At 39.7% G+C, this 25,678-nt stretch overlaps 1 protein-coding gene across 4 annotated transcripts; it reads left to right on the forward strand.

Annotated features, from left to right (window-relative positions):
* The first annotated feature begins 11,019 nt into the window (after nucleotides 1-11,019).
* On the forward strand, nucleotides 11,020-25,349 carry egfl7 (EGF-like-domain, multiple 7). 4 transcript variants are annotated; one of them, XM_047373101.1, is made up of 9 exons: nucleotides 11,020-11,245; nucleotides 16,082-16,304; nucleotides 16,788-16,907; nucleotides 17,665-17,777; nucleotides 19,573-19,668; nucleotides 19,772-19,957; nucleotides 23,732-23,808; nucleotides 24,080-24,242; nucleotides 24,872-25,349. In XM_047373101.1, the coding sequence occupies exons 2-9, from the start codon at nucleotides 16,225-16,227 to the stop codon at nucleotides 24,889-24,891; spliced, it is 855 nt and encodes a 284-aa protein (XP_047229057.1). In that variant the 5' UTR covers nucleotides 11,020-11,245; nucleotides 16,082-16,224; the 3' UTR covers nucleotides 24,892-25,349. The 4 variants fall into 4 exon arrangements, with proteins under 4 accessions (XP_047229057.1, XP_047229054.1, XP_047229056.1 ...); XM_047373098.1 differs by having other exon boundaries at nucleotides 11,021-11,245; nucleotides 16,785-16,907; XM_047373100.1 differs by having other exon boundaries at nucleotides 11,021-11,245; nucleotides 16,086-16,304; nucleotides 16,785-16,907.
* Nucleotides 25,350-25,678: the final 329 nt, after the last annotated feature.

Here is a 25,678-nt window from a genome sequence, read left to right on the forward strand (position 1 = left end):
GATGTCCCTGTCACTCAGGCTCAACATGATGAAACTGCCAATAAACATGTTTTTCTCCAGATGTTTGAGGTAAAGAGAAAGCAATGCAGTTGCATCTGTCGTTTCATAATATACAGGTACTTCTCAAAATATTAGCATATTGTGATAAAGTTCATTATTTTCCATAATGTCATGATGAACATTTAACATTCATATATTTTAGATTCATTGCACACTAACTGAAATATTTCAGGTCTTTTATTGTCTTAATACGGATGATTTTGGCATACAGCTCATGAAAACCCAAAATTCCTATCTCACAAAATTAGCATATTTCATCCGACCAATAAAAAAAAGTGTTTTTAATACAAAAAACGTCAACCTTCAAATAATCATGTACAGTTATGCACTCAATACTTGGTCGGTAATCCTTTTGCAGAAATGACTGCTTCAATGCGGCGTGGCATGGAGGCAATCAGCCTGTGGCACTGCTGAGGTCTTATGGAGGCCCAGGATGCTTCGATAGCGGCCTTTAGCTCATCCAGAGTGTTGGGTCTTGAGTCTCTCAATGTTCTCTTCACAATATCCCACAGATTCTCTATGGGGTTCAGGTCAGGAGAGTTGGCAGGCCAATTGAGCACAGTGATACCATGGTCAGTAAACCATTTACCAGTGGTTTTGGCACTGTGAGCAGGTGCCAGGTCGTGCTGAAAAATGAAATCTTCATCTCCATAAAGCTTTTCAGCAGATGGAAGCATGAAGTGCTCCAAAATCTCCTGATAGCTAGCTGCATTGACCCTGCCCTTGATAAAACACAGTGGACCAACACCAGCAGCTGACACGGCACCCCAGACCATCACTGACTGTGGGTACTTGACACTGGACTTCTGGCATTTTGGCATTTCAATCTCCCCAGTCTTCCTCCAGACTCTGGCACCTTGATTTCCGAATGACATGCAGAATTTGCTTTCATCCGAAAAAAGTACTTTGGACCACTGAGCAACAGTCCAGTGCTGCTTCTCTGTAGCCCAGGTCAGGCGATTCTGCCGCTCTTTCTGGTTCAAAAGTGGCTTGACCTGGGGAATGCGGCACCTGTAGCCCATTTCCTGCACACGTCTGTGCACGGTGGCTCTGGATGTTTCTACTCCAGACTCAGTCTTCCGCAGGTCCCCCAAGGTCTGGAATCGGCCCTTCTCCACAATCTTCCTCAGGGTCCGGTCACCTCTTCTCGTTGTGCAGCGTTTTCTGCCACACTTTTTCCTTCCCACAGACTTCCCACTGAGGTGCCTTGATACAGCACTCTGGGAACAGCCTATTCGTTCAGAAATTTCTTTCTGTGTCTTACCCTCTTGCTTGAGGGTGTCAATAGTGGCCTTCTGGACAGCAGTCAGGTCAGCAGTCTTACCCATGATTGGGGTTTTGAGTGATGAACCAGGCTGGGAGTTTTAAAGGCCTCAGGAATCTTTTGCAGGTCTTTAGAGTTAACTCGTAGATTCAGATGATTAGGTTCAAAGCTCGTTTAGAGACCCTTTTAATGATATGCTAATTTTGTGAGATAGGAATTTTGGGTTTTCATGAGCTGTATGCCAAAATCATCCGTATTAAGACAATAAAAGACCTGAAATATTTCAGTTAGTGTGCAATGAATCTAAAATATATGAATGTTAAAATTTCCTCATGACATTATGGAAAATAATGAACTTTATCACAATATGCTAATATTTTGAGAAGGACCTGTATGCTATCCTTCAACTTTATACAAGTTGGTTGCAAATAGGCTGGCAATGCAGTAAGATCATCCCCATTTTACCCAGGAAGAAATCATCCCAGCCATCATTCTAAACTTCATCCAGAGTGGCTTTGTGAGACTCATATGCCTGTTTGAGTTGAAGTTTTAGCTCAGCATGTAGAAGGTCCCCACTGTTCTGATGACAGATTGACATGGAGAATTGGGAGCTAGAGAAGGAAAATACTGTTCAGCAGAGAGGTCGGAAAAAGGAGGATTTCAATCAGAAGAAACGTCTGTGGAAGACTGGCCTAAAGATTAACTACAGTTGAAACTAGATATTCACATAAACTGAGTAAAAATACATTTTTCATACTGTCAGTAAATAAGACTAAACGTTTGCTGATTTAGGTCAGTTAGGATTACCCACATTTTTTCGGTTTGATAAATACCTGAATAATAAGCAATAATTTTAATGATTTTCCAGAAATTTGGAGGTTTACATACACAATACACAGTACAATTTCTAGATGCCTGAAGGTGCCATGGTCAACTGTTCAAAACAGTTATAGGCAAGTCTAAGGGCCTCGGGAAAGTTCATCCATCACTCCATTCAGGAAGAGGATCGGTTCTCTGACCCAGGCATGAACGCAGTTTGTTGGAGAATAAGAAGTCATAACTCACCTGCTAATTGTTGAAAAAGCAGCAGCAATAATCTTAAACTTAGGAGCATACGGTCTGCATAACTGTACTCAGTACCTGTTTGAGATGCATACAGTTTTGTACATATCAACAGGAACATTTCTTTAATTGAAATATTCACGTTTTGAGGAGGCTGGTTTGTCAAATTAAACGTACCTTTCAAAAATAACAACAATATTAAACATACTATTGATTAAGCCCACATTTTTGTGTTAAAACTGTTTTTCTTTTTATTGATCTGATGTAATATTGTAATGTTAAAGCAGGGGTGTCCAAAGTGCAGCGTGGGGGCCATTTGTGGCCCTTGGAAACATGTTGCTTGACCCTTTTCTTGCAGTTCATGAATGGTACAAATTTGGCCCTCCATCAAATGGAGCGGATACAGCTTTTGTCAATGTTTTAGGATGAGTATTGTAATAAGAAATGTATAACCTCCTCAGTAAAAAATTATAGCTACAACAAAGTATTTTTTTCTTATTGGCCATATTTTAATCCTTTCATAGTAAGTAGGACCTCAAACATCCAGTGACTTTTTACTCAAAATACAGACTTAAGCACCCACTCATTAAACTTGGCTAAAGAAGGCTCTCAATTTTATTGCTGAAAATAGACTAAAAACTATTTCTAGACCAACAAAATAGAAAACAAAATAAAGACCCAATAGGTTAGAAAACTGTAGATCTTTTATTAAGACAAACATTTGAGACCCTTTTCTACATTGTTTCATTAAAATATGTCATGCTTAATTTACTGCTGACCAGGTAAAAAAAAGAATTCACGATAAAACTATGTTGAGTTTTTACTACGAGTATTTTCAAGTTGACACTTTTGGCCTGGGGTGCAAAAAGTTTGGACACTGCTGTTTTAAAGTCTGAGCATCGCTGCTTTTTGACTATAGTTTTACAAACAGTTAAGATTGGCATTAGGGTTATATTTTGCACATGGTTTCTGCTTATTGTATTGATCTGCCTTATGCAGTTCTTCTATTTTTATGTGTTTCATCAGGATTTTCCACTCATCACTCTTCCATTATCCCTGTCTGTCAGTCTCACTTTACTCACACTTGTGCAGTCCAGTTGGCTGCTTCTGTTCTAAGAGCTCATTTATTAACTTCTACACAATATAGCCAATTGTGCAGAGCATAAGATGGATTTTTTTAGCTGATCTGTTGAAGAGAGTGGCCTTTTTGTTGCTAACAAATGATGCTTGACCTTTTCAGCAAGCTCACTTCATTTATCCATGCCACATTTCACATTTATAACTTGTCAGTTAAACATTTCATGCCAGTGTGTTTTGATGTTTGCTGTTTTATAATGTAACTGCAGCTGACTTTGACAACTGGAGAATTAAAGCATGGTTAACTTTTCATTAAAATCCAATTTAATCTACCATTTATTCATGTAAAATTGTACTTGGAAAAAATTGAATTTTACTGCGGTTTGCCCATCATTCAACTGTTTGAAGTCAAATGTAAAAATGAAACACAAAGGGAGATTTGCTGGTCGATATTTTCACAGGTTTTATCACAAGATTTATTATTACAAGTCACATGAAGAAGAAAAGGCTTAAAATGTAAATTTAAAAATCAATAGTAGATTTAGACAAACTCCACAATTATGTTTGTGAATGTAGGTCAGAAAGGGCTTTTTTCCAGGTAAAATAACTAGTTGTAGATAGCTTCTAAATGTTATGGAGACTTGGAAAACCCCTCAGGTGCCATTTTGTGCTGAGGTTCTTTAACAATGAGCTTTAGAGATTGTGTTTTGTATTACCGTATATTTATATTAGAAGTTTCTAAAAACAACTTTGAAAAGTAAAGTGTGAATAAAAAAATTCTCCATTTACAGTTACTTTAAAGGGAGTGTCAGCAGTAACAGTTGTTCCACAACCGATTGTGTTAAAAACATTTATTTTAGGACATGAGATGTTTTCCCCCACTGAATAAATATGTTCACAATAAAGACAGAACCTATCTATATTTTTAACTACTGTCAAAAGATGATCTCACATTTTTTTCAAAGCCAATAGATGGGCACACGGTCTCTCTAATGTGTCAACAAATTTGTAAGAAACTCCTTCAAATGTTTTGAAATAACTTAGCCGAGAAAAGATGTGAAGGAACTTCAGGGCAGAATGTCATTCTGAAAGTCAAGTGAACTCTGGGATTTTTTATGTATTGAGGTAAATGATTAAAGCCTAAACTGAAGACCAGTGATTTTTTCTTTTTTTGAGGCTGCAGACAAAAGGAGGTCACCAAGACAGATTTTCAGCAGCAGCTTCAAAAGACAAGCTTTACAGAGTTTTATTAGAAAGACAACGCAATACCACATCTCCTATCATTGGCGGTTCTTGCTTAAATGGTTCCCTGGACGAGTCCTTTCTTCTGCACCACAACAACAGAATAAGGGAGGCAAGGGAAGGGAAGCATTAAAAAGGCAGTTGGTGTGTTTTTACAACTAGGATAAAGGTTTTGTAAATCTCAAACTGTGTTCTCAAGAATCTCTGTGCATTTTAGAATAATCCAGTCAGTTAGATTTTGAGCCAGGGATGTTCAAATATTCCCCAGATAGCAACTTTAGCTAATCATGCTGTGGGGTTATGTTTGCCTACTATGTCTGTACATTCAAAACACTGGGAGACTTAAGAAATCTAGGTGAACAATAGAAAACTTTATTGGGGCACCCTGAAGGCTATGCTGCCCTAGGCAAAGAGCCATATCACCCATTTTTAAAGCTGCCACTCCCCCCTTCACATACAATTACAGTGTAAGTAGTAGGGCTACTGGTATTGCATGGGAAATGTGGGATTAAGGGCAATGAAGGTGCCTAAATGTTGTGAAACATGTTGACATTTGCAGCGAGAACAGAACAAAATGATACCTGGGGATCTTCACAAGTTAGTATCTTTAATGCCAGACAACTTTTGAGAGTTATTAAAAGTAGTGGTGAGTGTTTTACAGTTCTCTTCAAATGTGATGTGCTGATAAATTCCGTTATATTTTAAGTGGACAAGATTAGATTAGAATATGAAATGAATTGCGCTTTTCAGTCATCTCCTGACTGTCGAAGCGCAGGAAGTGCTGGGACCGGTCTGGTTATATCCAGGATGAATCTGCAGGAGTAGATGCCTCGAGTTTGAGGAAGACATGTGAGCGCTAGTGGAGGTAGCAGGCCTTGGAGGACAGGATATCCTGCTTGGCTGCTCAGATTTACAACCAGAGTAGAGATACTGGCTGAATCTCCAATTCTCTCAATGCAAGTAAAAACCCTGTAGCAAGTCCTATTTGTGTCAAATTCAAATAATTATGTGAAACCAGTGACATGCTGGTCTTCAAGTCTTGAGTTATTTCCTCGATCTTCGTTAAGTTATTTCAACATGTGGCATAATGTGCTTTGTTGTTTAAGAAGTGAGGTTGATTTTATGTCTGACAAACATGGATCTTAACAGATTGTTTCACAGATTACAGCTGATTAAAGCTAAATTATGTGCACTTGATCAGCAGTGTCTGATTTGAATATTACTGGAAAGGCCTACGGTTGAATTGTCAAAAATAGGAACAAGAAACCGACTCTTATCACTGTTTTTAGTTTGATAACAGGAAAAATGTCAAACAGAATCCTTGAACACAGCATCTCAGTCCGCTGTCAGCTGTTGACTGACCCTTTTAAGATTTTTGCATATGGCGCCTTATTTCTGCATCAGCTGCCACATATTCATTCACTGAACAGGAAAAGGCAAGAAGAAAGGTAGTACGAAAAAGAAAGTCAGAAAGCCTCAACAAGTCCTGTTTGCAGGTTGCCACAAGCCATGTAAGAGACACAGCCGACATGTCAAAGACAAATGTGTCAGAAAACTAACACCATCCACAAAGCTGATCAGAGGTGATGGGAAGAAAGATGGAGCTTTATCCAGGGCACTTTTACGAGAAAACATTGTAGAGGCTGCAAAAGACTTGAGACTTGGGGTGGAGATTCACCTTCCATCAGGACAATTATGCTAAACATACAGTCCAGAGCTAGATATAACTGAGAACCTGTGGCAAGACTGGAAAATTGATGTCTACAGGAACCATCAATGCAGTCTGACAGAGCCTGAGCCGTTTAGCAAAGAAGAATCTCAAAAATGTCAGTCTGTAGATGTGAAAGCTGGCAGAGATATATCCAAAAAGACTTGGAGCTATAATCGTAATGAAAAATGGTTTTGCAAAGTATTCTAAAGGTTACCCAGTTGCTTAAGTTAAGTTTGCTGTTCCTCAGCTTCCTTCTTTAGTTTTCATATAGTTTTGATATAAGGAGATCCTGACCTTGACAGTAATGGTAGTATAAATTAGTTTAAATTAGCCAATGATACCCAGACTAGCATTTTTCCTTGTGAGATAAACGTTACTGTTAGTGCAGATGAATATTGGCTTTGTTCTGCACTTTGAGACCAAAAAATAATCAGCAAACAGTCGTTTTCATTTACAAGTCCAGCAGAACCACACAGCATAGGTTTGAAATCTGTTTGTTTAGCACATTTCATGTAACATTTTACATTTTCAAATTTATTGTGGGGCACACTTGCCCTCTTGTTCATGCCCCATCCAGGGTCACAGCTACTGCCCTTTAGTAAAATCTATCAGGTCCTCTTTGACGCAGATCCTTTTCCTGTCGGGGTGAGATTTTTATTGTTCCAAGGTTGCAGCCTGACGAATCTTTCTCCCACAGCCTTTTCCTGCTTCCTCTAAAAGAGGAAGCACTGCTTTGCTTCAGCTCGTTTCCATCCTGCATCTTCTCTGGGACAAATCTGGAATGCTAGAGCTGCAGAACGTAGCTTGTTGTATGGCCAAGTCTTGATTTCAAAGAATGAAAAGAGTTCTTTAAAGAAGCATGCCCTCCCACTTTGGTCTTTGTTCACATGAACAAAAAAAAATGCACGCTTAGATGTAAAGAGGAGCATACTTGCAAAAAAAAAAAAACCATGATGTTTCACATCCTCCAATTTAACATGTCCCATCTGAGCTGTAAGCCTGGAAGGTGTGTGCTCACCTGCATCTCTGAAGTAGAAAGTTCCCATGGTGCCTCAGCACGTAGGCTCTTTGTTATCGCTCAGAAAATAGCTCTTTGTGTGCAGTGATTGCCAGATCTAGCATTCAATCATGGTAGGTCCACTAAAAAACTACCAAACACTGGCCAGCCTTCAACACTAACACTAAGCTTGGCATGAGATATGACTCAGTTTTAAGCGATTTATGAATCTTAATCCAAGTAAAGAGGCAGTCCAAGTCATGCTTGATGCCATTTGAACTAACCCTCTCTAGCATAAATTCAAAAGTTGTCTCTGAATGCATACCAAGAGCAGTTCAGCACATAGTCAGGATGACAAACGAGTCCTTGTTGTCTGACAGCTTTCAGTCTGTTAAAAGGCAAAAGAGGAGTGACATTTGTCTCTATTCACGCATGCTGACAGCTGCACCCCCAAACAGGGCTTTAAGGCCAACACGAGGGGCTCTGTCTGAATCTAGGCTTTGAGGCCGACTACTGAACTTTAAAACCCAAAAGCATGCATAAGACATCATTTGGATATGCAGACTGACTCTAAAAACTAACATATAAAATCTTACAGTTGAGAAGTAGTAATTCTAAGTCTTCTACTATAGCAGAGTAATTCAAAAGAAACCATGGTTCTTACTTGATTAAATCCCTTCAAGACCATTGTTCATTCAAGTTCATTTCATCATTTAAACATCCATTTTCTACTTTTCTCAAGAAACGCTTCCCCATGACATGATACTGCCTCCACCATGTTTATATGTGTGCATGGCTAGTTTAGGAGAAAGTCCAGTGGTAAGGGAAACGGAAATAGGAAGCACTGTGCGGCACATCAGTAGGCGCCTGCCAACTGGTGCCTTTAACACACATTGGACATGTTGTTCTGATGTGGTCCAAGTTCAAAATGAATTTCTGCCATAGGCTGTGGGCCAGATTGGTGCTCCTGTGAGTTGTTTAATAAACACAAATGGGGTTTACTTTTTAAAGCACGTCTGAAGCCACCGGTATGCATTGCCCTATTGTGTTCCGCCACAGATAATGTTTTGCACGAAGGCCAGTTCAATTTAGGTCCCATCTGACCGGAGCGCCATCTTCCACACATTTTCTGTGTCCCCTACATGTTTTGTGGCAAACAGCAAACAGGGGATCAGATGGCCAATTTTCCTTAAAAGCTAGACTTGTGGAGTGCTTGTCTAACAGTTGTCCTGTCAACATATTCTCCCGCCTGAGCTGTGGATCTCTGCAGCTCCTCCAGATTTACTATTGGCCTATTGGCTACTTCGCTGATTAATGCTCTTTTTGCCCAGCCTTTCAAATCAGGTGGACAGGTGTTTTGGAAGGGTGGTCGTTGCACGTACTCCTTCCATTGGCAGATTACGGATGGGTCAGAGTTCTGTGAGCTGTTCAAAGCTTGGCATATTGTCTTATAACATAAACCTGCCTTACAATAATCTATCCCTGACCATTCTGGTGTGCTCCTTCGTCTTCATGATGATGTTTGTTCAGCAATGTTCTCCAACAAAACTCCGAGGCCTTCTCAGAACAACTGAAATTAAATCACACACATCTGGATTTTACTTAAATGACTTCTGAAGATAGTTGATTGCACTGGTTTTTAGTCAGGAGTATTAGAGTACAGGGGACGGCATATGAACACAATGTTTTTCGGATTTTTATTTCAAAACATTTTAAGAACCCTGTAATGTTTTCGTTTCAGTTCATATTGTTGTTAATGTTTTGAGTATGAGTGAATATACTACATTGACGTTTGGAGTTATTAAGTGACAAAATGTGAAAACATTAACTCTGGTAGACTCTTCCAATCACAGGCAAAGTTTAATTAATGTGTTTGATCTTCTCCAGTTTACATAGAAGACTTTTTCCATTCAAGAAAAGAATTCACCTGGTGTTAATGGGTATAGCATGTTAGCTTGTTCACAATTGTTGCAGGAACTAAATGTTTTATGTCATTGTTATTCAGTGGATGCATGGAAACATGATTCATTTCAGTCTGTAGTCAAACCTTTCTTTATTATGCCACAACAATGTGCTGTTTAATGTGTTTCTTTTTCTTATATTTTCATCATGTAAAACAAATTGAATAGTCTTGCTGCGGAAATGTGCTAAACAAATAAACGTTCCACCTTAATATGAGGTAAGGCAATACCTCAAATGTTTGTGCATTAAAGTGTTTTACAAGTGATAATATAGTTTGACAACCCATTCTCTCGGTTTCATTTTAAATCATTTTGCAGGAATTGTTAAATCTCTGACGGCTGGATTTGGATATAGTTTTTTATGCGGCAACCATGATCAGCGGAAGAAATGTTAAAGTTCTGCACTTTTTTCCGTAGAAATTCATCAGCCTGCAGAGGTCGTTTCCACAATTCATCAAATCATCAAAATCTATGATTAGGAAGTTTGTATTAAAGAATTAAATACATGTTTTATTTTAGTTTTTTTTTTCTTCAAGCAATCCTGAAAGCATTTCTCTATGAAACTGTTCTTTCTCTTCCTGAATTTAACTAAACCTCTACAGTTCCTCAAGCTTCCATTCCTTAATTACGACAAAAACAGAGGAAATGGGCTCCTGAAAACCTCTCGCAGCCTTCATATGCCTTTATCCTGCTCTGTGGGCACCAGTTATTTTAATCTTCATAGAATATGCAAATAATTTGGACAAAAAATTTAATTCAATCTTATTGATTCATTAATCAGTTGTTGTAATCTCCATTGCGGATGAGGCCATTTTTTAGAGGAACAGAGGACCATTTTTTGGCCCACAGCTTCAAGAATCAGAGGACTGATTTTGGATTTTTTTTTTTTTTTAATGGGCCTTTCTTTTGAAACACCAAGTACAAAACCACATCTCATTAAGGTCCTAAAGGTCTAGAAAAGTTATCAGAGGGCTAAGATCTGTACTGAAACTGCATGAAAAAGAAAATGTTCTCAAACCAAAAAATGTTAACTCAAATATAAATTTTTCTTATACTTTGAAAATCCTATATTTACCATAAAGTTTGGCCTAGCATTGCACCAATTTGCACAATCGTCTGATGCTTGAACAAGGATTTTGCTATTAATCGAACTATAGATGACTTCAAGGATTAAAGAGGGTTGCACTGAAGCACAGAATGGAAGGGAGGGAAAAGTAACTCCTTATCGTGCCGCTCTTTGGCTTCAAGCTGCAATTTCCCAGATTTGATCTCAAATGGTTGTAAACATGAGCCTATGTGGGCTCCCCAGCCATCAGTTAAAGTATGGCATCAGTAGAGCTCTACAGAGCAACCTGGTTCAATAAGTCGCTTCAAATAATGGCTGTTTTCAACTGAGCTACCAAGGCAGCGCAAGGGCAAGAGGTGAGAAGGCTGAAGGAACTTGTCCTCTTCAAGATTGTGAGCTCTACAATGGGGGCCGAAAAGTGCTTCAAAATCAGATTCCAGCAGGATGGAGAGTGTTTGTGCAGGAGAGGGCTTTTATCAGCGGCAAACACTCACAGGAAGTCCGGTTTGGGGATTGTCCATCCAATTCCTGCGTTCCACAGGAAGCTCAGCATAAAAAGCAACTGAAAAACGCCCAAAGACATTTCATTTGTCGCCAGTCGGCTCGCAGGGAGCACCTCAAATTGGTCGCAGGGGTGGGTTTTTTGAAAAACAAATCTGCATTTTCAGACCCCAACAAAACTTGAGCTTTAAAAAGAAACTGGAAGCATGGAGAGGTCCTCTGAGCTATGGGTCCGGCAGCTCGCGCCCACGGCCGCCAGTCAACCTGCGCGCGCACATGCACCTGATGAACGCATACTGCCTGGGTAAGATTTCTGCACATCTCAGACATCAGTATTCCAACAATGTGCCTTTTGTATCAGTGAGCTGTGAATGTTCTTTTTCAAAAGTATTCTACATGTTGTTTTTTAAAAAGTAACAGTTATTTGATTATACTAAAAAAGACTGATTTAGGATAATCTGGTCCTTTTTTTCATGTGACTACAAATTATATGCATTTGGTGGCAGGGCTGATATGCACAAATTTGAAAATAAATTATGAATAGATGGGGAAGAATTATGCTGTGGAGATGCAGCAAATAATTGACCAATCCTCCCTTAATTCCATTTTGATCGATGATTGGCAAGTCGAATAATAAAGAATCTGATTTTTTTCCTGTACGTTCAAGGCATCAAAGCTAAAAATCCTACATCTTTCAGCCTATAAACACATCAACAAGCATTATGTACTCTGATGAACTTTTTGACTTTATTAAAAAGCAGATAAAGATTAAGGACATATTCTTTGAAAGATAAATGAGAAAAATCTTGCAGTTCCCTCATTACCTCCGCTGAAGAACCAACAGCACATTTTTTTTCTCTTTTTATAATGTGTTATAGTCAGTAGAAAAAAAACAACAATATCAGTCAAAATTAGAATTAGCAGCATCCCATATCTTGTGCAAAGCTTTGCATTGCTCAGTGTAAAGAGAATATAAAGCCAACATGTGTTTTATAAACATGCCACAATACATTTATTTATTTATTTTTTATGTATTTAATGATAAATATATATAGTTATCCGTTTTAACAATTTAAATTAAATTGTTATAAATAAACATATTAAATAAATAAATAGGTCTATTTACACTGCCACAACCATGACATTTCAAAAGGCTTACTTTGACCTTGAACGCATCCAATCCATATCGAGCACAAATATTTATTTAAAGACTTATTGTGTTTTAGGGGGTGGCGCTTTTCTCCATAAATCTAACTAGTTATATGCACGGTGGAAAGTGGTTTAGGACTCTGCTGCACAAACATATCTGAAAATCCAGTTGAGAGAATTAAGACGAACAAACCAAGAGATCATCTGATCAGTAGTACGTCACTCAGTCAATGAAGTCTCAGTCTGGTGCGGCCGACTTCGCGCCACAGTCTGTTCTGTCCCGTAGATGTTCGACCAGCTGCTGCCACCGTGGCGTCAACCTGTGAAGTGTATCAGTAGATTTTGACACGAAAAGAGCAAAGAAAAGCAAAGAGGAAAAAAGTCGCTAACAGTCTGTGGCGTGACGTCACCCCTGGGTCCCCCCCAAAGCGCAGCGGGACACCCAGTTGGAGGAGTGGGAGGAGGTCCTTCCATCACCCCCCCCCACCCCCCCATGCGCTCTCTGACAGTCTGAGCTCCAGGAGAAACCTGACCGCTGGCGGAGTGTTATCACTGGACTTTTACCTGAACAAGGAGAACAGTTTCAGTGAAACTACGGTTGGTTTTCAGCTTCCGTCACTGAAGGACTGTTTTTTTTTTTTTTTTTTTTTACTGGACAAACTGTGGGAAGGCCGATTGTTTCCTGAACGGTGTGTAGCTGATTAGTTTTCTTATCCATGCATGTGTTCGAGATCTATGTTTTATTTCTGCATCTATGTTTAGCATAAAGGAACATGCCTCTTTTGTCTGTCCGGTCGGTTTTATTTCTAAGAGTCTTTAGCATCACTTCAGGGTGTAAGTTAGTGTTACGGACAAGCATAGAAATGATGGACGTGGGTCTTAGCGCTGATCTCTGAACATTGCTGCTGTGAAACAGCACCACCCCGTGGCGGGTGTGAGAAATACAACTGAATCAGTTGGATTTTATTTGACTTTAGATACACATTTAGTTCTGTTAATGGGGAGCAGGCGGAAAATGCAGATGATTTGGACAAAAACATGTAATTAAAACTTAGTGAATCATTCATCAGTTTAGAATAATTAATTCTGAGTGTGACCCATCAATGTAGTGTGATTTTCACACTTGTCTCATTCTTTTGGACGTTGTCCTGATACAAAAAAAAAAAGAAGAACAAAGCTCTTTTCTGCAAGCACAATAAAGTTTCCATGAATCTCACACTGTGTTTTAAATGATATTTGATCAGAGTATTATTGTCTAATTCAGGTTACACCAAAGATAAAAGATTGCAGCTTCCTTAAAAAGCTGCAAAGTAGCCCTTTAGTGCCACAGACACATAGTTTGTTAAAGTGCTTACACTGTGCACAACACAGGGGGCTGCCCCATCCTCATTGACCTGACATGTAGATATACAATGGAAACTTGGTTGAGGCGCAACTGACTGATGACGTTTAATACATTTTTTTTTTCTTGGGTGCATTTGCCACCCATTGGTAGAAGGGTGTCCTGGGCAGAGAGCCGTGATTTCCAGTATCAAAAACTACCACAGAGAAACAACTCTGTTAATTCACAGTTTACTGAGCCGTCCGGCAGAATTGCTGAGATAATTTTGGACTGTGATAACAGTGTCTCATGTGTCTCTACGTGATCTGTAGGTCTGAGGCATTTTCTCTGGAATGGAGCATCTTTCTAAAAAATAAAACAGTTACAAATTATATAAATTTACATTGAATCCAAGGTTTGCGTTACACATGAAATATATAAAGTGACTATTGTGATTATGAAGTAACACCTATTCTGATATATTGTTCATGAAAGAAGTTTATTTTGTGCTCACTAGTTAACCACACTACAGGTTGATAAATGAGTTGTGTTGCTTGTGGATGGTATCTCAGCCTGAAGTAGGTCCCTCTAATTTAATTCTTTTTGCACCGGCTCTGTTTCTGCGCTGGTTAATTTTAAATCAAATGTATGTGTAAAATTTGTAACTGTTCCACTCCTTTCACAAGTATTTCCCCTCCTGCAGTAACTTTCTCCATGCTTGTGTGCGAACACGCTCAAACTCACATGTAGTGGTCGTTTTGTGGCCCCCTGCTGCACTGACAGTCCAGCTCACCGCAGTGGTCCATGAATGAACACAGGCTTTCAGATGGATCTCTGGGCCCGTAGCCAGCAGGGGGGGGATTACACAGACACGCACACTGTCATTTGAGGATTACAATCACCTCCAGGATAACTCCGCTCCTCCGACAGGCTACACAGTCTTATAACCTGTGGTTGCACTCAGGGTTTAATATGATGGGAGAGATTTCCCAGGGGTTTAGCCTCTGTGTTAAAGCACGCCCCATCGGCTGGCACAGCAGCACAGGCAGGTTTTAGGTCAGCTGTATTTCACGTCTTGAGAGTCTTGCATGCAAACAGGTGGTCTTGTCTATTTTTTTAATCCTGTTCAGTATGTGGTAATTTGTGAGAGGTGTTTGTCTCTCCTTCCTGGTCGTTTCAGAGTCAGGGGACGTGTGAGAAGGGCCCGCCCAAGCTTTTGTGAAGCCCTAAGCAGCGTAACAGTTGGGGGGGCCACCTCTAGTTGAGAGTACCACTGAACTCCTGTTTGTATTGTCCATGTTTGAACTTTTTTTGTGTGCATTCTTCTTCAAGTGTCAAATAGAGAAGCTGAAATGACCAAATTAGCTTTAAATTGTGACTCTGTTTATATAACTTTCACCAAACTATAATGGTTTACTGTAGTATGTGTAAAACAATTACAGCTCAATTTCTCCTGGGCACCCAAAGCCAGCAAGGGGCCCCAAAGCAGTGGCAACATTTGCCTATACCTCCGGCCGGCCCTGGCTCTGGAACAAGTCGTGTTTTGCGGCCTTGTTTGACAGCTTAACCTCAAGGCTACATCCAAGTGCTTATATCCATAAAGAAACACCTGACTGAGAATTTATAACATTAATATCTTGCAACAGTTTAATGCACAGAGTACAAAATAAACATACCCCACACTTTGTAGTCTGTTAAGCTTTTTTATGATCTCTTACCAGATTAAAAAAACTGTTAAAAAAATAAATAATAATAATATTAATGTGACTGTCCAAACATAACACAGAAAAAACTATTGGTGTTTGAACTTTTGAAAATTATGAAAATTAAGTTTTGCAAACTGACCTAGAAGTGCAAAACTAGATTGTGTCATTTTTTCCAAAAACAAACTGAACCATAAACATGAAACTCAACACCAACAAAAGCAGCATAGATGTATATCCACAAAAACAAATCGTAAAGAACAACAAGCATCACAACAAGTTTAAAAAAACCAACTGGTGCATTTTTATTTTTGTAAAATGTTCTAAATATTTTGTTTGTTAGCTATATTTTTTCTTTTTTATTTAGTTTTTTTCCTGTTTTTCTTACTATGTTTTGTACAAAAAAAACAACAAAAAAATGTTCCTTTTTCAAAATGGTTAAAATGTTTTTTTTGCAAACCAGGCCTTCCATACCTCCCATTCGAGCGACCCCAACCACAGCAGAGAATCCTCCTTCATTTTAACACACATTTCATCTTAAGCTGGTTCATGACAACTGTCAATGATTCTTCTGCAGTCAGCTCCTCACTTGATCTCACTTAACAACTTCCTGCTCTTGAGCTTTAGGGTTTTAAAGTTACTCTTTCTCAATGTTTTCTCCTCATCCAATGCTAAATGACACGCTTACTCAGATTCCCACTGCCCTCTGTACTGATTTAATGTTTAATACTCTGCTCTGAAGCCAGCTCCGCGCTCAGAGACATGGCACAGCTGACATTCCCTGAGCTGAGTCCGTCCCTATTCAAGCCTGTCTCTTCACAGCAGATAAGGATGACCTGTGGCTTTGCAGGAATGAAGCCTGTTCCATTTGAGTTTCAGCTGATCATTTTCTAAATTTTCCAACCAGGCTGTGGGAAAGGAAATATTATTTTAGATTCAATTAACACATTTTTTTCTCTTTACACAGGTAGCTGGGAACATCACAGATATCCAGCGTGAAGATCCTGGCTGCAGCCTTCTCTCTGTCATCCTCCTCTCCTCTTCCCTGCAACTGGCACAGAGACAAAGTGTGAGAGCCCCGGCGAGGGAAACGTGGGAAAGAGGAAGACGATGTACCGAGAGCTACTCTTCTCCACCGCCCTCCTCTTCCTTCATGTGATGGGCACTCCCCAGTTTTTCGAGCACCACGGGTAACAGCAATCCTAACTCTCATTTTGTCACTACCTCACCCTGGGATATTTGCCTTAAGGAAGCCATTCCTGAATAGGACATTTAAGCATTTAGGAGGTCATTTTCCCAGGGGCCAAAGCTCAGGAGATTAGTAGAGGATAGTTATGCTGTCATTTTTATGGCTGATTTCATTTAGGACCAAAATAAACTAAACGAACTCAAGTGTCAAGTGGAGACAGGAAGGTCAAAGGTCAGTTCTTAACTGGGACACAATCAGGAACGATTGTACATGTCAGGCAGGACCCACTCAGGGTTTTAAATAGATATTGGTACCGGCATTGAGGTTGCAATGTTTGCTCCTGCCTTCCAGTACATCGCTCAGCTGTTGCTGCACACTGTCAGTAAGCTGGCTCAAAGAGGGCTGGCACACTTTACCCTTCTTGATAAAAAGTGTAAAGGTAGGCAAGACGTTTGGCTTTAACATGTCAAGTTTTTTTCAGAAGGAGGGCGTGCGGCCAGGACCTCCGTCACAGCGTTGTCATGGGAACAGAGTCCTACGTCCAGCCGGTGCACAAGCCCTACATCACCCTGTGTCAGGATCATCGCCTCTGCAGCACATACAAGTGAGACACTCACCCTCCTTCCCAGCACTAAGCACTCACACGAAGCATGAAAAAGTGAAAAAGAAATCTTCACCCTGCTCACAGCGCTGTCAAAACAGCGTCTTAATCAAGGCATCTGCAAACATAAACAACGTCTGACATGTCTAAAGAGGGAGAAGGAGCAACGGTCGTGATCAGATCTTCACTTTCTTTCACAAAAGCACACACATACACAGAAAACTGTACTGTACACAGAAGTGGGTCACGGTGGCACATAGTTTGAGTGGAATCTGAATATCGAGTACTTTGTGTAACGACGGGAAATGAGCTGCCTGCCCGCAGAGACCACTGCCTTGTTTATTTTGGACTCCGTCTCCCTCCATACTAGCACCCTCCCATTTGCTCTCCAGCTCCTTAGGTTCTCCACATTTTTAATCCCTGTTAACTTTTCATTCACCAAAGCTCACTTTCACTTTTGGTCTGTTTTCTTGGATCTACATGCACACGTATGTAGTTTTAGCCTCAGTTTATTGCTCTTAATTCCCCCTCCTCTGGTAAGCTAAACACACCACAGGCTGAAGCCAAACTGGCTGATTTATAGATCTGACTTCGCATCACTTCTACCCTCTTCTCATTCCTGACACCTTCTTCCGAATCCGTGGTCTGGCTGTTCCACCCATACTAACATTCTCATCTATGTTCCAGCAGTCTGATCAGAGAGGAGACTCTGCTGCACTCTGAATGATCTGTAACCTCTCTGACATTTTTGTCTCCACAGAACAACGTACTCGCTGGCTTACCGCCAGGTGAGCAGACTAGCGTCGGGCTCACATTTCTACCCAGACTGTTGCCCCGGCTGGCGGAGATTTCACTCACACAATTGCAACCAAGGTAAGCTAAAAAAAAAAAAAAGATGGTTTCACATTTTTTGACGTGATGTTGTGTTAAAGATTTAACTCCCCTGCCGTCTTCTTTTAGCCTAAATTTAGATTAGTCCTGGAGGGTGAAGCTAACAAGTAGTCTGAAACCAGTCAAGACCAAGAAGGAACTTTATCATCTTAAAATAACTTTTATTTCAAAATCATAAAACCATGTACCTGTAAAACCGTAGTCAGGTTTGCGCTGGGTGGATATTTATCCAGAGCCTGATGACTATTTACACAGGAAATGGAGACTGGAGGCAGCGTGTCACCAAAGATCTTCCTCTGTGGAACTCCTGCTGAGAATGAAGCATATAAAGAGTTTCTGGTCAGAGCAACAGCCTGTATAAAGCTGTATAAAGGTAAATTTTTATACGTAAAAGCTATTTTATAGATGTTTACATAGCCTTACTTTTTGATTAGAAAGTTAATCTGACCGGAAACATGTTCTGTTCTCTGGACATGTTTCACACAGGAAGATCATTTGTGGCGCATCACCTCTGTTCTCTGTTTCTAATCTAAATAATGAATTTCTGTGTAAATAGAGTCCAATGCAAACATAAGGAAGATTTAAGGGTTCACAAAATAGCATTCACATGAACCACAATGTTTTAGAGACTGGAGTTGCGCTAGAGGTTTAGAGGTCCTGCTTTGGTCTTGGCCCATTTCACACTAGCTGTTAGTTTTATCCTCTGGGATCAACTAAATCATAATATATATATATATATATATATATATATATATATATATATATTTAAATACAAAAATCAATAAGATAAAAATAAACTAATGAAAGCCACTTAAATGATTGTTTGGAAGAAGCCTGGATCAGCCAGATGGACCGCTCCTGTGACTGGTTTCTATGTCTTCTGCTGTAACTTTGGTTTAAATGCAAGCATTTTAGTTTCAATATTTCATAAACTAGTGAAACATTAGATTAGCTAAAAATGTATGTTCTTTATTTTTTCGAATCCAGCTATAAATTAAATAAGAAGAAATGAACAGTTTAATTCAGTCTAAAAGACAATGTAGTTTGATATCCAGCGGATATAAAAAAAAAAAAAAAAGAGCACGTTTCATACCAAGGAGTGTAAATAGAATGCCAAGTACAATATAATCAGATACAAATGTAAATGTGTTTACAATAAATAATATAATTGTATTAATTTATTTATTACAGGGACAGTGCATATTAATAACATTTCTGTCATATGCCAGAGTCAGCCACAAGTCTATTTTTCACCTGCAGTCCCTAGTCCCTAATAACAATAAAATGTAACCTAATCAGATTTTAATGACACTAAAGCTCTGATATCCTTGTAAGGCATAACAGGCAGCAAACTAAACAAGATACAGACACTTTAAGTCAACTGTGAGCATCAAAAGTGTTGCATTACGACCAAGCATTAGATCATTTTCAGATTCAATTTTCCACATAGACCTCTGAGATTGTTTTCTCTTTTAATTCACTGTTTGCTGTTTGAAAAAAAAAAAAAAAAACGTGAGAAAGTCCACATTAGATTTCTGTACTTTAACGAGCCATTTAAAAGGCGTCATCAGAAACCGGACCACAGGACAAAAATTTGGAGCGCCCCTCTGGCTGTCCCAGTTTTGAGCCAGCCAGTTTGGCACATATCAGAAAGAAAATAAAACTGTTTTGCCAAAAATGACGGTCTTGTTTGCTGAGCAGATTAAAAGTAATAATCATGAATCAGAAGTGGTTTCCTGGCTTTTATTTAATTGATATCTCTGGATGTGTTTCCCAGCTCTGTGTGCACAACCCTGTGTCAACGGTGGCACCTGCTTGAAACCCAATAAGTGTGGGTGCCCTCCTGGCTGGACGGGACACCAGTGCCAAACCGGTACACTGAAAAGCAACCACATTCAGATCCACCTGAGGAGCTGTACATAAATCTACGTGCATAATGACGCCTGCTTTCATTTTTTTCTGTCTTTGGCTGTCAGATGTGGACGAGTGCGGTGGGCGACAACCATGCGCCCAGCTGTGCGTGAACACAGCTGGAAGCTACCGATGTGCCTGCAGAGATGGCTTCAGGCTTTATGGAGATGGACGTTCCTGTCACCAGCCTCCATCTCCTCCGACTCCCACCCAGAGCAGCCAGGCAGCAGTGGGTGGTCACGCTGATGCGGGTAAATGAACACTAAGTGCGAGCGTGAGCTTAAACCACATATTTCAATGTTCTGCAGCAGGACAGAAGAAGAAAACACGACCAGCTTCGCGGTCCATTATTACTTTTGGTACGCGCTATGCCACTCTCAACTCGTACCGTGAGTAATAATGCACTGCGACTGGTGCCAACTCCAGACTGATGTTATGTGAGGCTGGCTCCATGTGGTGAGACTGGGATCATTTCGACTTTGATAATGACTGCGAGTCCTGTTACTGAAGCAAACATCTGCCTTTAATCCAGCTCCTGAGCTAATACAGACATATTTTCAGCCCACACACTCCATTAGTTCCCTCAGAAATGTTGCATTTTTGTCTCTTAGTAAGAAAAAGCATTTTTTTTATTTGTGCATGCTTCTTGTGTCTTTCAGTGCCTTGCAAAAAGTTTATTCCACATTTGTCACATAACATCCACAAACTGCAATGTGTTTTTCAGTGGGTTTTATGTGACAGATCAACACAAAGAAATGGATAATTATGAAGTGAAAGGAAAATATTTGGGGTTTTTTTTCAAAAATGTTTAACAAAAAAAAGAAATCTGAAAAGTATGCCGTGCATTTGTGTTCAACCTCTCTCAGTCAAAACATTGCACAGCCACCTTTCGCTCCAGTTACAAGTCCTCTTGACTTGGATAAGAAGTCTTCCCGCAGAATCTTAAGAAGATTTAGGTCTGGACTTTGACTGGACCATTCTAAGATATAAAAATGCTTCAATCTAAACCTTTCCATTGTAGCTGTGGCTTTGTGTTTTGGGTCTTTGTCCTCCTGAAAGGCGAACCTCCAGTCTCAAATCTTTCACATGATTGCCCCGTATTAGGTCCATTCATCTTCCCATCAACTCTGACCAGCTGACCTATTCTTTGCTGAAGAACTGCATCCCAAAGGCATGATTCTGCCACCACCATGTTTCACCATGGAGATGGTGTGTTCAGAGTGATGTGAAGCATTTTTATTCACATAGCACAACTAAGATTACATAAAGCATAGTTTTTTTTACTTTCAGTTAGGTGACTTCTGAAGACAATGGAAAGCACTGAATTTTATTTAGTGGCATCGAGGTTGAGGGGATTAAATACAAATCCACATCACACTTTAAAGGTGCGTTTTTTGGAAAACGAATCGGATAACATGTTTTCTTTTGCTTCCACTTCACCATTATGCACTAGTGTGTTTTGGTGGGTCACAGAAAATCTCAATACAAATATGTAAAATTGTATTATTTATTGTGACCAAACGTGAAAAGGTTCAAGTCCTCAGTTTTGCTAGGCAATGTGGCCACAAAGCAATACACACCCCCTAGCCCCCCACCCCCACCAATCCTGCTTTATGTCTACAAATGTTCTCGACCTCAGGGTTTTCCTTTTAAGTCCTATTCTGAGTCCGCATTATTGCTCTTTTGGGATATTATGCAACAAAAAAAAAAAAAAACTTTGACGCAGACGTACCTCTTCCTGATTTCTTCCAACTCTTTCCAGCCTCGGGGATTTTTTTTGTGAGTCACCTAACTGTGAAATCAAAAAGGGAGATTTTAGGGGGTGAGGGGGTGGGGGTATGCTGTCTCCTGCACTCAGAGTAAAAGAAATATCTGTGCATAAACGAAAGAGATTGCCAAATCTCCCAGGCCCTCCTCCAAACTCCCCTCCATTTATCAGTGTTTCTTCTGGAAACTGACCACAAGCTCTGAGAGTTCACCTCCACAGCGACGTGATGGATTGCTTAGTCAGCAAAAAATGCACAGAGAGCGGGGATAAAAAAAAAGCAGAAAATATGACAGGTCTTAGAGAAAGTAGAGACTGTTAAAAGCGCTGTTTTTAGGAGCGTGCCTGTTCTTGCCGCTCGCAACTTGGAGGCAGACAGGCTTTTGCAAGGCGTTTCGCTCGAGAGACGGTTTTCTATTATCTGTTCATATACACATGTTGAAGGGATGTTGATGGAGATCACGAATGTAAACAGAGGCTTTAAACTCTCAAAAAGCTGACTGACTCTGCCAAGACTCTTGGTGTGCATTTAGACTTTTCAGCCTCCCACTTTTTTCAGTTTTTTATCCCCAATCTGTTCTTGGCCAAGGCCTGTGTTCTCATTCCAGCTCCATCAACTCTGTCTGCTGGGGGTCATGCACCCCCCCCACACACACACACACTTTCCCGTGTGCACCACCACCTCCTCCTTGTTTCTCAGCTTATTCTACTCTAGTGTGGACCACATCTGGGAGAGATTGAACCATCTCCCCATCTGTCTGCAGAGGTGCAACCAGAGAAGTGGAAGGAGAGGCCAGGGGGTTGTTCTTAAATCTGCAGCCTTGTCTGGGTCCTGTGGAAGAAACATTCCCCTTTGAGAGCCAGACGCTACTGACTCACAGAAGGGTTGCACATTCGCTTGTCTATTTCTGGTCGCATCACTTTTGGCCCCTCTGGCTGTTCTACAGTGCCTTGCAAAGCATTTATACCACTTGAACTTCTCTTCTTGTTAGTAGTGGTACAAGGACAGTTGGGAATAATTGTGAAGTTGAAGGCAAAAGATAAGTGATTTTAAAAATATTTTTACATATAAAAATCTGAACAACATGGCATGCTTTTGAATTGAGCCCCATTTATATTAGTGTAACGAAAGCATGGTGGTGGCACCGTCATGCTGTGGGAATGCGTTTCTTAAGCTGGCCAGAGATGACGGGAAGATGGATGAATCTTAGTTTCCTTTTAGGGCAATAAATGAACAGTTGCTAAGAATATTTATACTCCAATAACTTACTATGAAAATTTCAGTCAAGTTTTAGAAAAGCTCATAGTACCATAACAGCAACACTGAAAGTGATCAATAATATTTCGGCAGCTCTTGACAATAAGCAACTCTGTGCTGCGCTTTTCATTGATTTGTCAAAAGCTTTTGATTCAGTAAATCACATTTTACTCGAAGAGAGTTTGATTAGTATTGGACTATTTAGAAAAGTTGTTGGATGGATTTGTAATTACCTTACTGACAGATCCCAACTTATCAAATCAGAAAATATTTGTTCTAATATTTTTACATTAACTAAAGGAGTCCCCCAAGGCTCAGTTGTGGGGCACTCCTATTTATTATCTATGTGAATAATGTTGGCCTGGATCTTGTGGACACTAAATACCATTTTTACGCTAATGATATGATTATCTATAGTTCTGTGAAAACTCTTAGTGCCACTGTCTCTACATTACAAAATGCCTTTAACATAATTCAGAATAGGTTTCTACAATTAGACCTTTCTTGAAATTCAAATAAGAGCAAGTTAATGTTATTTTCAAAAACAAAGCCCATCTGCAGATTAGTTATCCTATCATCACTCTTCCAGGGGGATAAATTGAAAGAGTTCAATCTTTTAAATAGCTAGGTATTTTAATTTATATAATCTTAGCTTTAAAGGGCATGTTGAAAAATTAATTAGGAAACTGAGACTGAAAATTGGCTTCTATTTTAGAAATAGGCTATGTTTCTCTTTTAATGCAAAGAAGAAACTAGTAGCAGTAATGTTTTTACCCATTTTGGATTATGATGATCTTATTTATATGAATGCTCCAGAACAAGTATTAAAACCATTAGAAGCTGCCTCTTTGTGGTTTCGAGATATTACAGCGGCCGTCTGTAGAGATGAAAAAAATCGGTCTTTTCCTCAATCTAAGCACCTACCCTCCCCGGCTTTCATCAACTCATGCGCAGTAGCCTACATATTGTCATGCATGTGTTTGTTTGTGTGTTTTTCTCCAGGAGGGAGTTTCACCATGGTGGAGAACGTCACAGAGGAGGTCCAGAGCCTGAGAAACAGAGTGGAGCTGCTGGAAAAGGTACATGAGAGAACCCATTAACATGTGTTGAAACTAACCAATAAAAGCTACCTACATTGTTGCCTCCCCAGGAACCTTTCTGATCTTTGTACACATGTACAACTTAAAACCCAGCTGCTGTTTAACCGTCCAACCAAGCATGCTTTAAAATGCCACACCTGCACTCTGGCTTATCATCAATCCTAATGTCTAAAACAAGACATAATTGTTTTTTATCTTCACAAGGTGGGTGACGCTGAATTGTTCTACTTTTTCTTCGTATTTCTTATAGAAGCTGCAGTTGGTGTTGGCACCTTTCAGCAGCTTCTTCCCGCTGCCTCTGGACAAGAGCTTCCCAGAGAAGACCACTCTACTGTCCCACTCCTTCCGGCAAATGGACCGCATCGACTCCCTCAGCGAGCAGATCGGCTTCCTGGAGGAGCGCCTCGGCACATGTGAGCAACCAAATACTTATTTTTGATTCCTTGTTGCACTCAGATGAAAAAAAAAAAAATGCTAGATTTAGTCCAAAACATGAATGTGTGACAAATTATTTCCCAGGAAAGATGGGCTTCACATAACATCTAAAAGCTCAGATGTAACAATTGTCTATAATTTAATAAAATGTAATAATATGTTATTATTAATAAGATGAAATAACATGATTAAATCTTGAGCTTGTAACATCATGTTTCTGGCTACATAATAAACGCTTAAATAGTAAAGTAAAACCAGACAAAGTGATGTATTATAATCTAATTAAAAAAGAGTCAAGTAAAATGTGCCTAGACGAGTTTCCCAGCCAAATTTTTCATCTGGAGACAATGAATATTTGCACGGAATTGTAAAGGATGCAGATATTTTAAACAATCCGTCAGAAATTATCCAAATAAAAGTTTTTAATGGTTATTATTACTCTTCTGGCTTTCACAAATCCGACCTTGAAACCTGCAGGAGAACAGGTGTGGTGGGGAGAAGGGTTGTCACTCTGGAACAGACCCAAATTTTATATTAACTTGAATTGCTCATTAAAATCTGATACCTTTTCTTCATTCTATTTTTCTTCCCACATTCTTCCTTTTAGGTTCTTGTCAGGAGAATTAGCAGCCAAGCCCAAGCATCAAGAGTCATCTCAGCGCAAAAGAGCAGAGAGCAGCCTGAGACGCATGCACCGCACAGACATTTGGAGATTTTTTTTTTACCATTCCAAAAGAAACTAAAATAATTTCTTTTCCATGTTGAGTCCCCCATCATGGATCTTGATTTTGCAACGGTACCTGCAGCAGGGGTCGGCCACACTGCTTCATCGTCACCTCGAGATGGTCAAAGCTTGACGTATAGCCACTTGCATCAGTGCAGCTGTGTTCTCCCGTGTCAGAGCTCCACCCTTGTCCTGGGGCCTTTGCACACATCTGTATTTATCTATTTAAATTATGATCACCTGTAGGCATTCATAAGTGCTCTTAGTTTTGATCTAGTTTTATAACGTTTTTGTAATAAAAGTCTGAATAAAAAAAAAAGAAAAAAACAGTGTGCTCACTCGGAATAAACTTATAAATTAATGCTTTGTAAAAACATTCATTATCCTTGAACTTTTGCATTTTTTTTTTCACTTTCCAAGTGCAAATTTCATGTATTAGAGGCTGCAAAAGATTTAAGACCGGGGTGGAGGTTTACCTTCCAACAGGCCATCCACTTTAAACATACAGCCGCAGCTACAATGAAATGGTTTAGATCAAAGTATGTTAATGTACTATAATGGCCCGGTTAAAGTCAAGACCTAAATCCAAATGAGAATCTGAACCAATACTTGACAATTGACCTTTATCTCTTTATCTAATCTGACTGAACTTGAATTATTTTGCAAACATATATGGGATAAAAATTTAGT

The sequence above is a fragment of the Girardinichthys multiradiatus genome, chromosome 8, assembly GCF_021462225.1.
Source record: "Girardinichthys multiradiatus isolate DD_20200921_A chromosome 8, DD_fGirMul_XY1, whole genome shotgun sequence".
Taxonomy (NCBI): Eukaryota; Metazoa; Chordata; class Actinopteri; order Cyprinodontiformes; family Goodeidae; genus Girardinichthys; species Girardinichthys multiradiatus.